Here is a 20,661-nt window from a genome sequence, read left to right on the forward strand (position 1 = left end):
TCTCTTTGCTTATGTTTCTCTGGAAGAAGTGTGTGCTGAGTGAGCGTGTGTCTGTGCTTGCGGGTCCCTCTGAACTGCTGTCCCTCTGAATGTGGATTTACAGTTTGTTATTGCAAGAGCTAATAAATCCACAGTGCCAGGAAAAAAAGGCACAGGATTTCAGCTTGGATTTATGCTTAATTAAAGAAGATAGCCTTGGCTTGGAGATAGGGGTCCCTCCTGTATCCCGTGAGCATGGCCTGGCTACTTGCTAGAATCTGCTTCCCAAAGAAGGTCCCTAGAGGCAAATTTTCTTCTTGCCAAACCAGAGCATGGAGCAGGGGGACCGTGACAGCATACATGCCAGAAGCCACAGCCTTTCCAGGATCCAGGGACCACCAAGGACTATACCAGGTGTCAGTGGAGCAAACAGATGCATTCTGGGGAGTGCTAGGGAGAAGCCGACTCACATGGATTAATCCTTTTCATACAGTTAGTTACTCTGACCTGCAACAGGGCCACGTGTCCTGGTTCCTGGGAGGACAGCTGAATGTAGCAGGTAAGTATGAAGCCAGCTGCTTCGCGTCTCTACCTGCTTGTGGGAATCATTTCCAGACACCCTCTGGCCATTTGGAATGGGATCCTTCTCATTTTCACTCCATCCACTTCCCAACAGCAAAATACAACGTGGTTACAATATGAACGAATATTCTGAGTTCCTGAGCCCTTTTAAACAGATCTGATTGAATATACAAAAGGAAGCCATTTGAACAGGTGACAAAGCAGTGGAAGGCAAGAAAGGGGAGAAATACAGAGAGAGCCTGTGTTGATACAAGAGGTCCCCATTATAAGTCTCCCTGTTGTACATTTCCCTATATATGTCATCAACTTTTTGAGGAACTAGATGTAAAAGTGCCCTTTTGTTTACGGTACTGTAATAAGTAGTAGGGGATGGTGTTTATTTGGGATAGAATTCAAATAAAACTGTTACCCTGCACATGCCTGATCTCGTCTGATCTCGGAAGCGAAGCAGGGTCAGGCCTGGTTAGTACTTGGATGGGAGACTGCCTGGGAATACCGGGTGCTGTAGGCTTATACCATAGTCTTTCAAGACTGAAGGTTGCTAACCAAGTTTGTTTGGAACAATGAGGTGTTGAAGGCCAGGGTCTTCTCCAATAAATTGGAGAAGGGAGTGCAGGGCCCATCATCTCTGGGCCCAGGTACTAAAAAATGGGATCTGAGAGGCAAATTCACATTTGAAGGTAGGGGCCCAAAAGAAACTTTACACCCCACATTCAGGGACACCTGACCAGTGTAAGTCACTTAAGCTGTCTAGCTAGATTGTGTTAAGGAATTATTTTATTTTATTTTCCTAGTTGCTAACTGACTTCAGCCAGCTTGCAGTCAGGGATGCACTTAGAGGAAGGAGGTCTGCAGGTTGGGTTAAAGAACCTACAAACCTCCCCCCTTCTCAACACATCCCTGAAAATTCTGCAAGCTGGCTGGAGTCAGTTAGCAACTAGGAGTTGCATCCCAGCTATATCTGCTGAGCACTACTGGTTACTGCAGACATTTGATGGAAACTTTGTGCTCTCTAGCCAAGTTCAGGCATTTTCCCTCAGCTTGCTTGTACACTTGCTTGCTTTGCACTCGGCTTGCTTTCCCTCAGCTGGCTCAGGCCCCAGTGAAATTTTTTTTTCCAGGTCCCCCAGCAAGGATGGACTGGCTAATAATCTTTATACAAGACAATAACTAAAGCAACATAGTTGGCTCCAGGCCCCCTTCTGGACCACTGGGTCCCAGTACAGTAGTTTGCACTCACTCACTCCCCCCCATTGCCCCTGCTTGTATCTTTACTATCCCCTTTCTTTTTCTATATTGTTCAATTTGCTTGTCATTAGACTTTTAATAAAGCAATTACATTTTTACTCTGTTTGCTTAGTCCACATTCATGGGTAATTCAGTGGGTTGTCTCATCTCTTCATCCTACCCATGCTACTGTGTGTTTGATTTTTAAGAAGAACCGCTGGTGTTCAGTGCTGTCCTGGAAGGGTCCCCGTCCCCCCACAAAGAGTCCTCCTCTGCCTGGTCTCTGTAGACTGTGATGTTTGTTGGCAGTGGATACAAACTACAAAGGTTTTTTTCAGCTACTTTGTCCACTGTTCAGTTACTTGTCCACTAAATGGAAAGTGAGGAGCAAGAAGGGGTGTGTGTGTATTAACCACCAGCTACTCCCTGTGGTCAGCCAGCCCTTCTCCAGGGACTCAATTTTCCTTTCCCCTTATAGAATACTCGAGACAGTACTGGAGAAATAAATAAGAGTAATCTACAGAAGAAAAAGATTAGGATGGCTCAATCAGGGCAAGTTCAGTGCTGAAAAATGGCAGACATAGTGAAGAGCGATAACCTACAGCGGAACTAATGTAATTTGAGTTCTGTAATATAAAATGCATTCACAATGAACTGAAATGCTAATAATTCAAATGTGTTCATTGTCTTACTACTGGCTACAGGGAGACTGATAATTAAGAAATGGTTCATCTAAGGATCTAATAAACAGAAAATAAACTGAAAATGTGATGGTTTAGCAGGACTGAACTTTGATTTCTGCAAAATTTCTACTATTTAAACATGAGCAACTTACAGCACAGTCCTATGCATTTCTCCTCAGAAGTAAGTCCTATTTAGTTCAATGGAACCTACTCCCAGGTGTGTTTAGGACTTCAACCCTGGTCTTATTGAGTCCAATGGAACTTCCTTCTGAGTAGATGTGCATCGGTGTCTAGTGCAATGTGCTGCTACAAGCTGTGTGCAACTGGTTTATTTTGGACTGTGCAAATGATTAACTCTGGGTTCTGTAGCTCTGAGTTATGCAAATTGATAACAGTCTGTGCAGTTGAATATGTGGTAGATGACCCTGGGCAATGCAAGGTCTACCCTTTGATGTCAATTTGTAGTGTTTGTTTATTGATAGATAAGTTTGCAACTGAACTGGGCAACCAGATAACAGCCAATCTGCTTTTTGTAGATTTGTGCCAATGTGAATTTGAAACAGAAAAGTTCAGCTAGAAAAGGTGATTTTAGTAATTGCAGTAATATTAGGTTCCCTAATTAAGAATTCAACTGACTTGATTAACTCTGTGTGTGAGCCCAATCCTTTCCTTCTGTCCCCACTGATGCAGCTGTGCCAGAAAGTTCTGTGCTGCCTCCAGTGGGGAGAGAGTTGGATTGGGAAGCTTCGGAGGGGAAAGGGGATTGAAATTCCCTTGCCCATCTGTAAGCCTTCCACTCCACAATGAGTCTCCTCAGATCTGTGCCTGTTCTGTAACTGGTGCAGTCCAAGGAGCGAAAGGGGGTAGGGAGGCTGTAAAAAGGGAGGATACAATCAGGTGCGCACCATCACCTCCTGGTCCATTCCTCCCACAGCCACAGGCACTCCTTCACTGGCTGGTGGGGGAGAGGGTGGAACAAGGGCGGGGGCAGGGGAGGGTGGATCAGTCTGAGGAAGGGGGCGGAAACAGCAGTCATGTCTACTGCTGTATCCTACACACCTTCCTGAGCTTGGAAGCCCAACACAGGGTGGCTCAGATTTGCACCAGCTATATCGCTGGTGTACGTCCAAGTAGCCCCATTGCTGTGGCTTTACTCAGGGTAAGGGGACAAATGTCCCCTACCCAAGGAGACCTCCAGTAGTAGCAATTCCCTTGCTGGATGCAGTGGAGGCTGCACCAGTGCTCCTACATCACAGCACAAGACTTTTGTTAGAGTTGGGCTGCCCATTAACACTTTTTTTTAAGGAAGGGCTGATTAGTGTCTGGCTTCATAGCAAAACTGAATATGGGATTTTGTGCAATGCATATAAAGAAAACTGCAAGGGTTGTCAGGATGAAGCTTTCACCTTTGTATATTTGTGTCCACCTATAATCTGGGATAGAGTCATCATGGCTGTACCATGGTCAAGAGAAACACTAAAATGGAATACTGGATAAGCATCTGGCCAATTTCTTCACAATAATGGATCAGGGTACATTTGAAGTGTAGTCATTCCTCTTTAAGACTAGGCTGTCAATAATGGTTTTGTGATGGTTAAACAGACCAGCAAAATTGCTACAGATGACAGACTGCAACGATAAGCATCTTTTCTTTCAGTCAACTGTTTAGATCGACATGTCCACAAAGCTCCAGAGAAAGTGGCCCTAGTGTGGGAGAAAGATGAGCCTGGGCAAGAGGACCGAATTACATACAGGTCATTACTTACCTTTCTGCATGCTAGCAGGGGGTGGGAGAGCTGTCCAATATTTTTTCCAGTTATGTGAAATTGTTGAATATCTTCCATCTTATGGATGCAGCTTAAAGAGTCTATTATCTGGTAATGGCTCTCCAGAATTTCAGGCAGGGGGTCTTTTTGGGGACCCTCTGTAATGCAAAACAGGTGCTCTATTACAGAGCTATGGTTCCTTTGTTGGTTTTCTTAAATTCCTGAAACTTTCAGGATGTTTATAGTTCTTATGGTATGCCAAGAAGCTTGTTTCATGAAGCATGACCTCCGTCACATTCTTGTCCTCTATCTACCTATCAGGGAAAGGTACCTGAGTTGAAATGTCAGGATATAAAGTGTTACTTTATACTAATTCAGATAAATGACCCATTACCCATCTAGATCAGTATTATCAACTCTGACCAGCAGTGACTTCCCAAGTGGAGACATACAGTCAGGGGGAGGCAGAGACTCCCCTGTCCTGTCAGCTCAATCTCCCCTGTGATTGTGCATGCATTCCACCCAGTCTGAGTGGTTGTGTGATCAGAAGGAAGGCTGAACTGCCGCTGCTGCAAGCTCTATCTTGGAGAGACAGTCACCTGGAGACTCTCCAAGACTGTCCAAGACTCTCAGAGAGACTTAGGCCCAAATCCTAACCAACTTTCCAGCATTGGCATAGCGGTGCCAATGGGATGTGTATTGCATCCTGCAGTTGAGTGGCACTCATGGAGGCCTCCTCAAAGTAAGGGAATGCTTGTTCCCTTATCTCAGAGCTGCATTGCTCTTATGTCAGTGCTGGAAAGTGGGTTAGGATTGTGCCGTAAAGCTGTGGCAGCTCAGCCTCTGCTGTGATTGTGCAGATGTTGGGGCTTCTGGGTAGCCCCCAGAATGCCTTGTGGTATGACATCACCCCGGAGCTCTCTGCACTGTGACTCCCCATCCTTGGACCTCACCCGTCACAGATTCCAAGTGCCAGGCAGAGGTCTTTCCTATTCCTCTTAATGGGAGATACCAGGGATTGGAGCTGGCAGCTCAGAAGTTTGTACCCCAAAGCTATTTCTCTCGTTTAACAAAATTCAGAGAAGGCTAGTAGAAAAATTAAAGAGAGGATCAAAACTATCAGTTCTTTCCTTTTGACAGAGAATTGCTGGAGATGACCTGCCGCCTTGGGAACACCATGAGACGACAGGGAGTGAAAAAGGGTGACAGGGTTACCATCTATATGCCGTCATGTCCAATGGCTGTGGCAAGCATGTTGGCCTGTGCACGAATTGGAGCCATACACACAGTAGTATTTGCTGGATTCAGCTCTGCTGCATTGGCTGACAGGATCCAAGATGGTAAGAGCTACCTCCATTGTAGATGTGTCCTCCTGTTCAAAAGGTGCACATGCCTAGTTCTCCAGCTCACCTTTTAGGGGCATTGGTAGCCTGCAGTTTGGCTTCAGTGATTGAAAAAGTTCATTCTCAGTTTTGATTATACACTAGCCCCTGATGAAAGTGTCAACCCAGTGTGCAGCAGCTGTGATGAAGGCCAACACCATGCTCAGGAGCATTAAATAAGGAACTGAGAATAAAACGGTCAATATTATTATGTCATTGTACAAATCAGCAGTGAAGCCACACCTGGCATATTGTGTCCAGTTCTGGTTGCGGCATCTTAAAAAGGATAGAGTGGAACTGGAAAGTGTGCAGAAGAGAGCAACCAAAATTCATTACTGGGCTGGGGCACCTCCCTTATGAGGAAAGGCTACAGCATTTGGAGCTCTTTGGTATAGAAAGAAGGTACCTGAGGGGGAGCATGATTGAGACATATAAAATTATGCATGGGATGGGTAGAGTGAATAGAGGGGGGTTCTTTTCCCTCCCATGCAACACCAGAGCTAGGGGACATTCACTAAAATTGACTGGCGGAAGTGTTAGAATGTGCAAAAGGAAATATTTCTTTACCCATTGTGTAATTAATCTTTGGAATTCCTTGCCACAAGGTGTTGTGATGGCACCTGGTCTAGATGCCTTTAAAAAGGAATTATTCAGATTTATGGAGGAAAAGTTCATCACAGGCTGCAAGTCATACAACCTCTGGGTATTAGAGGTAACCTGTCTCTGAATGCCAGATGCAAGGGAGTGGCAACAGGATACAGGTATCTTGTTGTCTTGCATGTGGTGGGCCACTGTGAGATACAGGAAGCTGGACTTTGGCCTGATCCAGCAGAACAATTCTTATGTAAGCCTTTCTGTTACCAAGTGTATCTTAAGTAAACTCCTTATATATACACTGAGGCACTCTCTTCCAGTGTGGTAGAAAGAAAAAAGTGTGTAGCCACTGAGAATTCCTTTTAGCCTAAGTGGTCTTCTGACTGGGCTGCTGAAGGACTTAAGGACACCCAGATAAGATGGACCATCCCTTGATCTATACGTGCATTCTCCCTCCAAAACGCTGTGCTGTCAAGCCCTCACATCTCCCCTGGCCATATCTTTGTTTCCACAAATTGTGATTTTGGGGGTAAATTAACTACTGAGGAGGTTCTTTCAAAAACAGTGGAGGAAAATGTGTTAAGCCTTCCTCATGGTAAGCTGTGTTCCCTGCAGCCATTTGGGAGCTTCAAAGAACCACTTCCAGCTCACTTCCAGCTTTAAAACTGTTAAAAATGAGTTTAAACAATGGATTTAAAGGAAAGCAGGTTTAAAGGAATATCTAAGCTGCAATCCTATCCATACTCACCTGGGAATAAGCCCCATTCACTATAATGGGACTTACTTCTCAGTAGACACACATAGGATTGGGCTGAGTTTGGCCCTTCAGAGTGAGAAGCTTGCTGTGGACAAAGAGGATAGAAAGAAATTATTCTCATAATAGAACTCTGGATCATCCAATGAAATTGATTAGCAGCAGATTTGCCATAAACGCAGGGAAGTTCTTCAGATACAATGCTTAATTAATTGATGAAATTTGCTGCCACAGGATGTGGTAATGTGCTGTTGATGTGGCTTTAAAAGGGAATTGGACAAATTCACTTATAGGACCATAAATATAGGCTATTAATGGATAGGACCATAAATGGCTATTAGCCATAATGACAATATGGCAACACTATCTTCAGACAGAGGCAGCCTGCTGACAACTATAAGCAAGAGCAGGAGACGGCTATTGCCTTTGGATCCCACTTTTGGGTTTTTTGGAAGTACCTGCTGGGCCACTGTGAAAAGCAGGTTGCTGGACTAGGTCAGCCTCTGGACTGGTCCAGTAGAGCTCTCCTTATGCAGGTTGGAATAGAGAGGCTGAATGAAAAGGGTACAATCTTTTTCGTTTATTTCTTTTCTTCCATCTTCTCTAGCTCAATCTGAAACAGTAATCACAGTGAACCAGGGCTTACGAGGGGGCAAGGTTGTTCCCTTGAAGGAGACTGTGGACCAGGCTGTGAAACTGTGTCCAACGGTGAAGCGGGTTTTTGTTTCAAAGAGGACAGATGAGAAAGTTCCCCTGTCGGACCTGGATATACCACTCGAGGAGGTGAGAGCTATGTCCTCATCCTGGAGAGAGAGGTCCAATATGCTAGTTGCGGAATCTCCTTAAGCCTCCATGTTGTCCACTACTGTGTCACCCAAGTCTATCCCACCTACATGTATGTATCCAAGTCTGTTGCAATGCAAGAGCAATGAGCACCTGCTATTGCCCTTTGACCTCTCCATACAAAGGTCCTCTGCTGCATACTGGGAAGTGCTTTTGGACAGCTCAGTATAAACTGAGGCAAGAAGAGATATAACTAAAATTGTATCATAATTATATGGTACTCCCCTCAAATTTGTTTTCACTTTTGGGAAGTCCTAATGGGAAGCTGCTGGCCTAACAGGCCTACCAACACCCCCCTTTCTTAAACTATACTTGCTCCTGTGCAAGTTTGGCAAGCAGAAATTTACCAGTTGAAATCCTGGGGGTAGGGAATAAAATGGTGGGCACTGCCCCACTAAGGGTGCAATTCAAACTGCACCCTATGCCGGCCCAAATCCCTTGGCCTGCCCTAGTAGGGTCGCAAATGTGCCGTAAAACATGTTTGCGCCTCCTCGAGGGGGAAGCCAGGCTGGTGCTCCGAGAAGCACTGGCCTATGGAGGCTGACATAATCCTCCATGCCAGCTTCCCCTCAGCCACTTGCGTCGGCCTGCCTGCGCTGACACAAGCGAAAAAGGTAGGGGGAGCATGGAGAAGGAGGGAGGGAGGTGTTCCTGGGCAGGAGGAGGGCGGGTGATGGGCGGCCCTGGGGGCAGGTGGGCGGGGAGTGGGAGGTGGGGCTCCCGGATAACTGCCGGATCCCAACCCCGTTCCCAGGGAGAACGGAGCAGCTTCAAGCCGCTCCGCTCTCTTCAGACTTGTGCCACCTCCAGAGGTGGCGCAGGTCCGAGGAGACCCTTTGTGGCCAGCAGCCCTTACCCAGGGATAAGGGGAAAAGTTTCCCCTTACTTCTGGCTGAGCAGCTTCTGGCCACAATCCTGCACTGGATACAGCGCAAGCCTCCTGGCTTGCCTGTTCCAGCGCAGGGTAGGATTGTGCCCTAAGCTTCATTATTAATTTGGCCCTTGGTACAGGGGGAAGCAAAAGAGTCCTGGGGTCTGTGATGAGAGCCTACTGAGCAAATCTCTCGGCTTCCTGTGACAGGAGATGATGAAAGAGGATGTGGCCTGTGAGCCTGTTGCCATGGAGAGTGAAGATTTCCTGTTCCTCCTCTACACTTCAGGCAGTACTGGAAAGCCCAAAGGACTGGTCCACTCCCAGGCAGGCTATTTGTTGTATGCTGCCTTGACACACAAGGTAAAGATACACACATATACTCACCAAAGGCACCTGGTAACTCCACAGAGGACAAAAACAAAACAAAAATACACTTCTGTTAACCTGTCGTGATGTGATATTTCCCCCTATACTTCTGCTTTGAGAAGAGAGAGACTATGCGCTGCCTGCTATCCATTCCCTGTTTAAAGGAACCTGGCTATTCACAGGTTTGGTGGCAGCCTGTGCCACCATGCTCTCTGAATCCCATTACAAAATGCCACCCCTGCACATGCCTGCTTGCCCTCCATAGATGAGATGGGAGGGCAAGTGAGTGAGCAGACAGCAAGTGAGTGAGTGGGTGTGCCCCTGCCTCCTACTTTTTACTTACCAAGACTGCAGTGTGAAACCTCCCTCCACTGTACCACTTATGTTTCAAATGAACAGAAGCAGTGCATGCTGGGATTTCCAGTGAATCACTCTTGGGGCACAATCCTAACCAGGTCAACTCAGAAGTAAGTCCTATTTTGCTCAATGGGGCTTACTCTCAGGAAAGTGTGGTTAGGATTGCAGCCTTATTTAGTGGAAATAAAAGTGGTGCAGAGCAGGGAGGTTGTGCACTGCGCTCCTGGTAAATAAGGGAAAGGGTGGAGAAGGGAAGATGCAGGTTTGAAATTGCCTCTCTTTGCTGGATGGGTGAGGAGACGCTATTGGGAGGCATGTGATCTTATGCCATGGCAGATGTTTCCTCACAGCTCACATTGCACAATATGTATTGCTGGTGGGGTTGCAGAAGCCTGATTCTGAGAGATCAAGAGCATACAGAAGGGAACATGACCCCTTTTCAGGAATTCAGAGAGCTATCAAGGTAACATACTTACAACACATAGCACACAATGCCAAACAACTTATGATGTCAGGAGATCAATGAATGATTTTGTGGCATCTGTTCTTTTTTTAAGGAAATGTACCATCAGTTGGCTATGCGCTTTATTTACTGCATTTTTATCCTTCAGTGTTCTTTCAAGAGGCTCAGGGTGGCATATATGATCTCCTCCCCTTTTTATCCTTGCAGCAAACCAGTGAGGTAGGTTGGGCTTCACAAGCGAGTAGAGATTTTGAATCCAGTTCTTGTCAGTCCTTGTCCAATATCCTAACCACTACAACCCATTGCTGTAGCAGCTGAGCTACTGGAAGGAATGCTCAGCCTTTATTTTATGGGCCATTTTTTTTGTATCAAATATTGTTTGGGTGTTTGTTCCAGCTGCTTTTCAAAATCAGGAGACAGGACAGGAATGAATTCCTGCTCTTTCCCCCAGTTGGAAACAGCCCACTTGATGGTGCCTTCTCTGAAACAAACAATCCAGAGAATGACAAGTTTCCACTGCAAACACACACACACACTCTCCCAATCTCTTTCTCTGGACTCCTCATCTGTCATCAGGAGGATGGCATTGCCAGTAATGGACTTGGAGGGTAGGGAGAAGAATTTAGAAGTATTGTTTTGAATTACAGCTCCAGCCAAGATGGCAGTGCTAGTACATTTGAGTGTGCTCTGGCAGGAAAGGAATAAAAATAGATGGGCATATGAAGAACAGATTTTTGGCCAATAACATCAGATATGCTTGCCAGTTGTTCAGCATGACTCTTCCTGCTCTGAAACAGCCAAGAATAAGTTTTACAGTAAGAGAAGACACTCTGAAAAATTTTTCTATTGTGCAGTCTATGCAGGAGTGGCCCCTGCCCCTGCACTGCCTGAATTCTACCCCAAATGACACCTCTGTGCATGTACATCCCCCATGGTTGGGGGGAGGATGATGAGCAGAAAAACAAGTGGTTGCACCCTGTCCCCCCTTCCCTGTACTTAAGAAGAGCACAGCGTGCAACCTTCCTGCTGAATGCCAATTCTCTTTGCGTTGAACAGGAGCAGGGGATGCATCCCTTGCTCTTGTTCATGGCAAACAGAAGCAATGTGGAGTAGGGAGGCTGTGAGCAGCAAGTAGGTGGGGAGAAGAGATTTGGAATCATGGTAACTTTATCCCCCCTACTGCTTCCTGCTTAAGGGAGATGGAGGTTGCCACTGTTCTTAGCAACTTGGAAGAGGATTGGAGCACCCAGTGGAGCAGCAGGCTGGAGATGGCAGCAGGTAGATGGGCTGGGGGCTTGCCCATTTGCTATCCTTCCAAGGGTGCCTCTCCTGGGAACCGTTTCAAGTCACTTCATGGCAAGGCCAGTCCTGAGTCTATGAGGATTCAAAACCAGCTGTCCATGACTGTCATGACAAGACTCAGGCAGCAACCAAAGCAGAGGAAACAAAAATGCTGTCTCTTGGTTATTATTAGAGACAATGCATGCATATACTTATACGCTACTTTTCTTCCACAATGGAACTTCAGGGAACACATAGAAGATTATCTGACTGTCCCACCAGGCACTGTTCAGACCCAGAGCTGCAGCAAAAGTGCTGTATCAGATGCCTTCAGACCAGGGTCAGCCCACCCATGAAGTAGAGTAATGTCAATGACTGCTATATATAACAAAAACACAACAACTCATGGAGGACTGGGAAAAACCTCACACTATCCCTCCAAATATAGCAATGGTTTCTTACCTCCTGTTTACCTGAAGCATACCTGGCCAAGTGATGGAGAAGTTCTAGTGTGCCTATTAGTGAGTTTTTCATATGAAAACAGGAGGATACCTTAGCTAGAGATAACATTTACCCAGCAGTTATCATGTAAGGTCATTTGGCAGGGAGGAAGCATGTTATTATCCTTTTATTCTCCTCTGCCCTGCAGTATGTGTTTGACTACCATGATGGAGATGTCTTTGGCTGCGTTGCAGACATTGGCTGGATCACAGGACATAGTTATGTAGTATATGGACCTTTGTGCAATGGAGGAACTACCATCCTTTTTGAGAGCACTCCTGTATACCCTAATCCAGGTAAGTAATAATTTAGCACTAGGTTGCAGGCATAAGAAACTGCTCTAAGCAAGATAAGAGTAATGGTGTATGGCAAGGATAACCCACTGGTGGCCCATGGGCCAGATCTAGCACTTGGATCAACTTTGACCAACCCCACCAGTCTCCCTATCAAATTTTAATAAAGGCATAGTAAAATTTGGCTCACCGTTTTGCTGCTGGACATAAGTATTGATCCACCATGTATGCTTCATATAAAGGACATTGTATTGTGCTACCTCATGTGTGTTCCAGAAAAGGAAAGGATCCTGGTGAATCCACTTTTGCAGTGGATCTTTCAGGTATGGTATCTGGAGGAATTTTCTTCAAAACCCATTAAACATTTTGAAGTAATTCTTGCCAAGCTCCAATTATCACTTCGCCTTATCTCCAGGTCAATCAGAGGGCAGAGACTTTCAACTCTGAAAAGTTTTGTTTCTTTCTCAAGTACCAGGCAGCCACCACTCATTAGAAGCAATTTGTTTCTGTAGTAACTTTCCTGGGAAATTCCAGCCAAAGTTAACCTTTTATTCTCTTCCTTTCCCTTTTGCAAATGCTGCTGCAGCCTGGTTCCTTTTTGCAAATGCAGGCATTTGGCAGAAGTCTTTTTTTTCTCAACACCAGGATGGAATCCTCCTTTCCGTTAGAAACAAAGTTTCAGGCTACAATTCAGTGCACCATTATTGAAGAATAACTCCTATGGAAAGCAGTGGGTCTACTTCTGAATAAAAAGGGTTGCAAATATATGCAACTCCATCTCTCTGCTGTGAATGGAATTGCACACTCCCAGTTATGTGTTATGGGTTGTATGTTGTATGTAGAGCTTCTGGCTTAACACACCAGACACCTTAACGGTGGATTTGATTCCTGATTCTCCTGCAGTGGTTCCCAGCATTTTTCACTTGCATATCCCTTGGCAGCCCATTTCCATAAATTGTACCCTTCATATTAACAAAATGTTTGTAATAATGCAAGCCCTCATCTCCTCTCTATGAAAACCCAGACTTCATGTATTCATCATATATTTTCTCTTTTCATCTGTTTGAAGAACAGAAGACCCTGCCTTTGCACTGTTTTGCACCAGAAGTGTGCTGAGAAATTCTGAGTGATTGATCACTTTCCATATTATGTTTCAGCTTTTTCACTGTGCTGGTTTTCAATCACTGGTTCATAGATGAATTGATGACCAAAAACTAGCGATTGGTGGGGCTTTCACAGCCAACTAGCTACCTTCCTTCCTTCCTTGCTGGCCCTACAAAGCATTCTCGAGTACGACCTGCCTTTTTCTGCCATTATGGCATTCTTTTTCAAGTACCCCTAAAGGTCCTGTTGAGTGCCCCTAGGAGTACATGAATCCCAGGTTGGGAACCACTGTTCTACTGGTATATTGTTTACAGTGCACTTACTCTGACAGTGTTTACAAAAAGGTGGTGAAGACCAGAACTGAAAAAGAATAAAAATGTATCTTATGATCTTTTACTATGTTTTTAATAAATTGGAGACTACAGTTCTTAGGTAACAGTTAATGGTAGGTTATTTTTCAGGATCTGGCCTCAGGTAAAATCAAACAAAACTATAGTCAGATACCCCCCTAAGTTTAATCCCCGACTTATCCGAGGGTTATAGAAAATTCCAAGATTTTCCCCTCAAAACCTGCCCTCGACTTATCCGTGGGATCAACTTATGGGTGGGTGTCTGCGGTAAGTCTAACTTCTGAGAAGCTGCATTTGCCACATTCATCTATGTACTCTTGCTTCTCCCTTTCTCCTCTCCTTGCTTTTGTGATCTTTACTTGCTTTTTTATATCCCAGCCCTCTCTTTTGTTTTCCCCTACTATCTAGGTCTTGTATCCACTGATGACATTCTCCTCCTCCTCCTCCTCCTCATCATCAACAATGGTTCTTGCTTATTGTAGAGCAGGGGTGCCCAAACCCTGGCCCAGGGGCCACTTGCAGCTCTCAGGGGCTCCCAATCAGGCCCTTGGGGAACCCCCAGTTTCCAATGAGACTCTGGCCCTCCAGAGACTTACTGGAGCCCATGCTGGCCTGATGCAACTGCTCTCAGCATGAGGATGACTGTTCGACCTCTCACCTGAGCTGTGGGACAAGAGCTCCCTCCACTACTTGCTGTTTCACATCTGTGATGCAGCAGTGGCAGAGAAGGAAAGGCTGGCCTTGCTTTGGGCAAGGCCTTTTATAATCCTTGAGCTACTGCAAGACCTTCATTCTTGAGCTACTGCAAGACCTCTAATAAATGCATTTATGTAAATTTATTCAAATTTTAAATGTAAATTCTTTTTATCCCTGGCCCCCAACAGTGTCAGAGAGATGATGTGGCCCTCCTGCCAAAAATGTTTGGACACTCCTGTTGTAGAGCAACTGACAAGCAGGGAGATAACATTGATTTTGTTTTTATTGGAAGGACCAATTCAGACAGTAGGATACTCACCACCATATAGTAGCAGCAACATCCATACTGAGCTTGGTACTGAATGTCTCAGGGCCCAGTCCTATCTCGCCCCCAACCAATTCAACCACACCAAAAACAAGTCCCTAGCAGGGTGGACAGATCAGGAGGCTTCAGAGGGGCATAGAGAATTATCTCCCCTTACCTCTCCATAAGCCTCCTGCTCTGGTGTGGATCTCCTTGAATCTATACCAGTTCTGTAGCTGGTGCACATCCAAACAGAAGAAAGGGGTGAGGAGGCTGCTAAAAGAGGAGACAGCATCCGGGATGTGTCATCACCACTGAATTCATCCCCTCCTGCTGTCTCCCCTACCCCGTTTTTCCCCTCTTCCTATCCAGTTTTGCCCCCTTCCCACACCCACTGCTGCATTACCTGCTCTGGCGGGTGCAGCAGGAACCAGTGACAACTTCAGAGCGCTCCCAAAATGGCTGCCAATGGAGCACTTTGTGTGCTGGTGACAGCCATTTTGTGACTGCAGAAGTGTCTTCCAATGTTGCAACACACTCCGGCTGATAGCCCAATTGTGGATTCCCCTCAAATGAGTAGGCACAGCAATCAGTGGACACAGGCAAGATTGGAGGAGTAAGAGGAAAGCAACATTCCTCTTCCATCGAAGCAGCATTTACCTTCCAGTTTGCAATGCAAGAATCACCATCTTTCCCTTGTCTCAGGATGCTATGGGTTATCCTTTCCGCAAAGGGTGAGAGTTTGTCAAGTGGCTTGCTGAGAATTATTCAGCTTTACATTGGGTTGGTTTGGCATGGTTGAAAAATACTGGACACTGAAACATGAAATAGAATAGAGCATGATCAGTTTGAGTACCATGGTGGGGAGGTCCGCTTCCTGATATAACTGCAAAGGTTTCTTATTCCAGGACGTTATTGGGAAACTGTGGAGAGATTAAAGATAAACCAGCTGTATGCAGCCCCTACAGCTATTCGCCTACTTCTGAGATATGGGGATGACTGGGTAAAGAAATATGACCGGTCTTCCCTCAAGGTCCTTGGATCAGGTGAGTACTAAGCCACCAGTCAACTGGATTTTCACTTCGGTATTCATGGCAATGACTTTTTGGAATCATGGAGTGGAGTGATAGGTAGAGATATTAGGGCAGGAGGTCTGGTCTAGAGTGTTGAGCCTCCATTTGCCTGAAGATAACATCCAAAGATCGCCGGTTTGAGGCCACTGGCACCGTGTGACCTTGAAGCAGCTGACAAACTGAGCCAAGCTATTCCATCTGCTCTGAGCGTGGGAGGATGGAGGCCAGAATGTGCGACCAGATCAAGAAAGAAACATCTGAATGTTGTGGTTTCTTGAAAGACAGAAACCTTCTTTCAAATTGTAAAAATCCCTACGGGGATTTAAATTGCCTGCCTGTGTAAACCGCCTTGAATAAAGTCTAAGGAGAGAAATCTGAGGACCAAGAAAGGCGGTATAGAAATACCTGTATTATTTATTATTTTTATTATTAACATGTAAAAGCTTCACAAAGAATATACTGTATAGAGAATTGGAAAAGGTCAGGCAGGCAAAGGATTGACATAGCCTGGTGAGAAGGGTGGGATCTAAGATTTGAGACTTCCTTGGATGGTTGGCTTATGAGCTCCTTGTCATTGTTTCCTCTTCTTGCAGTGGGAGAACCGATCAACACAGAAGCCTGGGAATGGTATTTCAATGTGGTCGGTGATGGACGGTGCCCAGTAATTGATACATGGTGGCAAACTGGTAGGAAGACAAGAAGTCATTTCACTGTCTTTAGGGAAGCACTTTCACTTATGATGCTTTAGGTAGGGATAACTTATATGTCTACAGATCAGCTTGCATAGTGACTTACAAACCGTGTCCAAAGAGGCAGTCTATGCAATCTAAAATATGCTCAGATGTAAAAATATGTGAGAATTCTTTAGAACTGAATATCATTCTGAGTTCTGTTTCCTTACACTAAAAAAAAGGTAAAGGTCCCCCCCCCCCCGAGTTAAGCCTAGTTGTTTCCAACTCTAGGGGTGGTGCTTATCTCTGTTTCTAAGTCAAAGAGCCGGCGTTGTCCATAGACAGTTTCCGTGGTCATGTGGCTGGCATGACTAAACGCGCGCATGGAATGATGCATGTGGGAGGGTGGCATTGTGGGGGCAGATTATTTTTTTTTAAAGATTTACATCCTGCCTCTCCCCTGTGAACCAGGCATTCAAGGCTGTGTATGATACACAATAGAATAACACAAAATATAAGAACACTTTGAAAGCAAAAAAATAAAAGTCTAACAAAGCAGTATGTAATAGCATAGAGATGCCCCCTCTGACATACACAATCATTAGGACTTGTGGAGGGAGCCCCCCTACATACTGTACTTTGGGAACCACTTGTATAACGGATCCTCACAATTTTTTAGTCTGGTGGCTGTCTTGACTTACTGGGCCATTGGCTACAGCTTCCCATTGGAGTTACAATCCTACACAATGTATAGGGCAGCAGGTTTTCCCCAAGGATTTCATGGCTCCACAGGGAACCATGGCTCACAGTTTAGGAACCACTGCTTTATACCCATTTTAACGAACATGTGTAAGGAAGGAGTGGAGCTTACCACTGAAACACTGTCCCCCCCATACACATTCATTTAGTCCTCCATCCTTAGTCCTTCAGTCCTCAGAAAAGGGCTTTGTGCTTTATTTATGAGCATCAGAGGCTTTTAGCAACCTGGACATTGGAGAGGTAGCTTAAACTCTCTGTACGGAAAAGGGAATGATGCCCTGGGCCAGCCTACACATGTGGCCACTTCAAATGCTGGCAATAGGGGCCAACCTTGTCCTTCAGTCTGATTCATGCAGTTCACTTCTTGTTTGTCTTCTTCTAAAAAAGAATGCTGGAGGGAGGCAGGGAGCATGTGTATGTTGATGCACCCACAGGAAAAAAAATAAGGGGAAAAGCGGGAGGAGGACTTTTGGTGCAATTTCAGGCACAGGTTTGTATTGGATCAGGTTTCAAGATGCCCCTCCCAGTATCATTTAAAGAGGAAATGTTTTTGTGTTAGTCTTTTTACCTAATCTGGGATGTTACCAATTCTGTTTTGTTTTTGTTTTCCTAGAAACAGGAGGCATCTGTATTGCTCCTCGCCCTTCCAATCCTGGAGAGGAGATCCTTCCATCCATGGCCATGAGACCATTCTTTGGGATCCGCCCTTCCCTTCTGGATGGCAAAGTAAATGTTATTGATTGATTCATTTTAAAATCCACTTTTCTATTCATGTGAGTTTTCTACGTGGCAAACAAGTTTAAACACTAAAAATAGGCATGAGTAAGAGCTAGCAGGTCAGATATCTAGGACAGGATGTTTTGATGGTGTCAGAAAGAACCTGAGAGCTGAATGTACTGTTTTTGTTAGTTCCATACATATCTACATACATATCTACTCACAAAGAGAGTCTGGTCCAACAAGAAGCTGACGGAACATACCAAGATCCAGGTCTACAGAGCTTGCGTCCTGAGTACACTTCTGTACTGCAGCGAGTCATGGACTCTTCGCTCACAACAGGAGAGGAAACTGAGCGCTTTCCACATGCACTGCCTCCGACGCATCCTCGGCATCACCTGGCAGGACAAAGTTCCAAACAACACAGTCCTGGAACGTGCTGGAATCCCTAGCATGTATTCACTGCTGAAACAGAGACGCCTGCGTTGGCTCGGTCATGTCGTGAGAATGGATGATGGCCGGATCCCAAAGGATCTCCTCTGTGGAGAACTCGTGCAAGGAAAGCGCCCTACAGGTAGACCACAGCTGCGATACAAGGACATCTGCAAGAGGGATCTGAAGGCCTTAGGGATGGAACTCAACAAGTGGGAAACCCTGGCCTCTTAGCGGCCCGCGTGGAGGCAGGCTGTGCAGCATGGCCTTTCCCAGTTTGAAGAGACACTTTGCCAACAGTCTGAGGCTAAGAGGCAAAGAAGGAAGGCCCATAGCCAGGGAGACAGACCAGGGACAGACTGCACTTGCTCCTGGTGTGGAAGGGATTGTCACTCCCGGATTGGCCTTTTCAGCCACACTAGACGCTGTGCCAGAACCACCTTTCAGAGCGCGATACCATAGTCTTTCGAGACTGAAGGTTGCCAATACAATACAGTACATATCTACCCAAGTGCAAGTGCAGCCCTTCCAGGAGGCCTGGTGAAGTAGTCATTTTTAAGAGAATTGAATATGGTTTGAAAAAGTCATCCCTTTAAATAAAACCAGAAGTCCTGCACTTCCAGTTTTGATAAAACTGTGTGAGGAGTATGCCTGTGTGAGACAAAGGGCCTTTTTCCCCTCCAGAGTGCTGTTGCAAAAGTGGTGGTACTGGGCAGTATCTCAAGTCACGCTGCCTGTGCTTTTGAACCAGGGCCATTTGAGGCAGGTGAGGCTGAGCCTCACCTGAGCTCCCAGATCCCCCAGACCTGAGTTCCTAGACACAACCGGAGATGTTCTCCAGTCATATCCAGGAGCCTTTCTGAGGCCCACAGAAGCTCTTTAAAAAGCTCCACAGAAGGATTTAAAAAGCACTTCTGGTTTTTGCCAAAAACCTCTGGAGAGCTTTCTGAAGCCCACAGGGGCCATGTGCAGCCTCTGCAAGGCCTCAGAAAAGCTCAGGTCATGACCAGAACAAAGTTCAGGTTGTGTTTGGAGGCCTAGTGACCCGGAATGTTATGACACTTCTGGATCATGTTATGTTCTGTGCCTCACTGGCACAGAATGTCACAGCATGTTCCTGTTTTGAACCACCTTCAACAATCTGAAAAAGACATGATTTGTTTGTAGTTCAGCAGGGAAATGAGGAGCGAGCATAGGGCCAAAAAGTCAAGGGAACAGAAGTAGACAGGCGCACAGACACATATAATCAAGGATAGGTGTTCAGGGATGCAGTTCAGGCATATGCAAAAGCAATCCAAACACAAGGACAATGTTGCTGTTGTTATTCTTTAATGAAAGCTTAGATGCTCAGAATTCAAATACAGTTATTCATTCTGCACCAAAGTGTCATACCTGAAGGAAATGATAGAAGACCAAAAAGTGCAAAGTTAGACGGAGAATGTAAATAAGAAATGAATTAACAAAAAGAAGCAAAAAAGGATGCATGTGGTTTGATATGGAGAAGAAAATAAATACAGTAGGCTGCAATCCTCTGTACTGTCACTTAGGAGAACATCTCACTGGACCTTTGCATAAATAGGATTGGACTGCAAGAACCAACTTCCAGAACATCTGAGGACAGCCCTCTCCTTATATGGTTTCTGGCGGGGTTTAAACATAAGTTTATTTTGCTTGGCATTTGAGGAGGAAGAAACCTCCATAGGACCCTTGTTATCTTCTGTTGCTGATTTTTAGTGGTATCATTAGGGTCTGTGTCACCCAGTGTGGGAGGCCAGTGCATCATCCTCGATGAACTTCCTCCCATGAAGTGGGTATGTCAGTGTCCCGAGCGGTGGGCATGATGATGCACTATTGCCCTGCACCTGCTGGCTTTTTTGGCTATAACTTTTGATAGAATAGAGATAATTCAATGCAGTTTGTTTCATTACATTCTGCATGAAATTACACATTGATTGATATATAACATAATTATATTATTTGAAAATACCAAGATTTTAAAAATTTTGTCCAGTAGTGGTGTCACCCCCCCATGTCAATGGTGGGCCTGGAGGGGAGGCAGGGAGACAAAGGCCCCGTGCACCACATCCGCGCAGTGCTGTGGACCACGGGGGAAGCCTTCTGATGCGGTCTTAAGTAGTACTTCCAGTTTCCCAGAAGTACTGTTTAAGATTGTGAGGAAGCCTCAGAATGCTTTCTAAGTTGTCCTTAATGCCGCGTGAGGCTCCATTGTGCTAGGTAAGCAGGGGGGGCGATGTGGTGCAGGGGGCGGCATCGTGGACCTTTGCCCCAGGGCACGTTGAGGGGCCGGTCTGTTACTGCCTGTGTGCATCATCCGGTGTGGCCCGCCCCTCCCTAGTGATGCTGTTTTTATATTATTGCTTTTATGTTGCAGATTTTTTTTCTCTGCTCCTGTATTGTTTTTAGTGGTTTTCTTCAAGTGTTTTTATTTATAGTACTTTTTTATTCTTGTACATAGGAAGAATATGTACATGTCTTGTGTACACGTACATGAATATGTACATGAATATGTACATGTCTATGTCTTGAGCATAGGAAAAGCGGTATAAAAATCTTTGAAATAAGAAACAAAAATAAAACAAAGTTTTATTT

At 45.4% G+C, this 20,661-nt stretch overlaps 1 protein-coding gene across 1 annotated transcript in view; it reads left to right on the forward strand.

The window, feature by feature from the left end:
* Nucleotides 1-20,661, forward strand: part of LOC136651009 (acetyl-coenzyme A synthetase 2-like, mitochondrial) — a 27,498-nt gene continuing 6,837 nt past the window's right edge. The window contains exons 1-9 of the mRNA XM_066627046.1: nucleotides 1-538; nucleotides 4,129-4,225; nucleotides 5,378-5,577; nucleotides 7,575-7,750; nucleotides 8,892-9,044; nucleotides 11,801-11,948; nucleotides 15,308-15,445; nucleotides 16,066-16,158; nucleotides 17,516-17,628. Coding sequence (XP_066483143.1) covers nucleotides 235-538; nucleotides 4,129-4,225; nucleotides 5,378-5,577; nucleotides 7,575-7,750; nucleotides 8,892-9,044; nucleotides 11,801-11,948; nucleotides 15,308-15,445; nucleotides 16,066-16,158; nucleotides 17,516-17,628 — 1,422 coding nt within the window. The 5' untranslated portion in view covers nucleotides 1-234. The remainder of the gene's footprint in view (nucleotides 539-4,128; nucleotides 4,226-5,377; nucleotides 5,578-7,574; nucleotides 7,751-8,891; nucleotides 9,045-11,800; nucleotides 11,949-15,307; nucleotides 15,446-16,065; nucleotides 16,159-17,515; nucleotides 17,629-20,661) is intronic.

This window comes from Tiliqua scincoides, chromosome 1, assembly GCF_035046505.1.
Source record: "Tiliqua scincoides isolate rTilSci1 chromosome 1, rTilSci1.hap2, whole genome shotgun sequence".
Lineage (NCBI taxonomy): Eukaryota > Metazoa > Chordata > Lepidosauria > Squamata > Scincidae > Tiliqua > Tiliqua scincoides.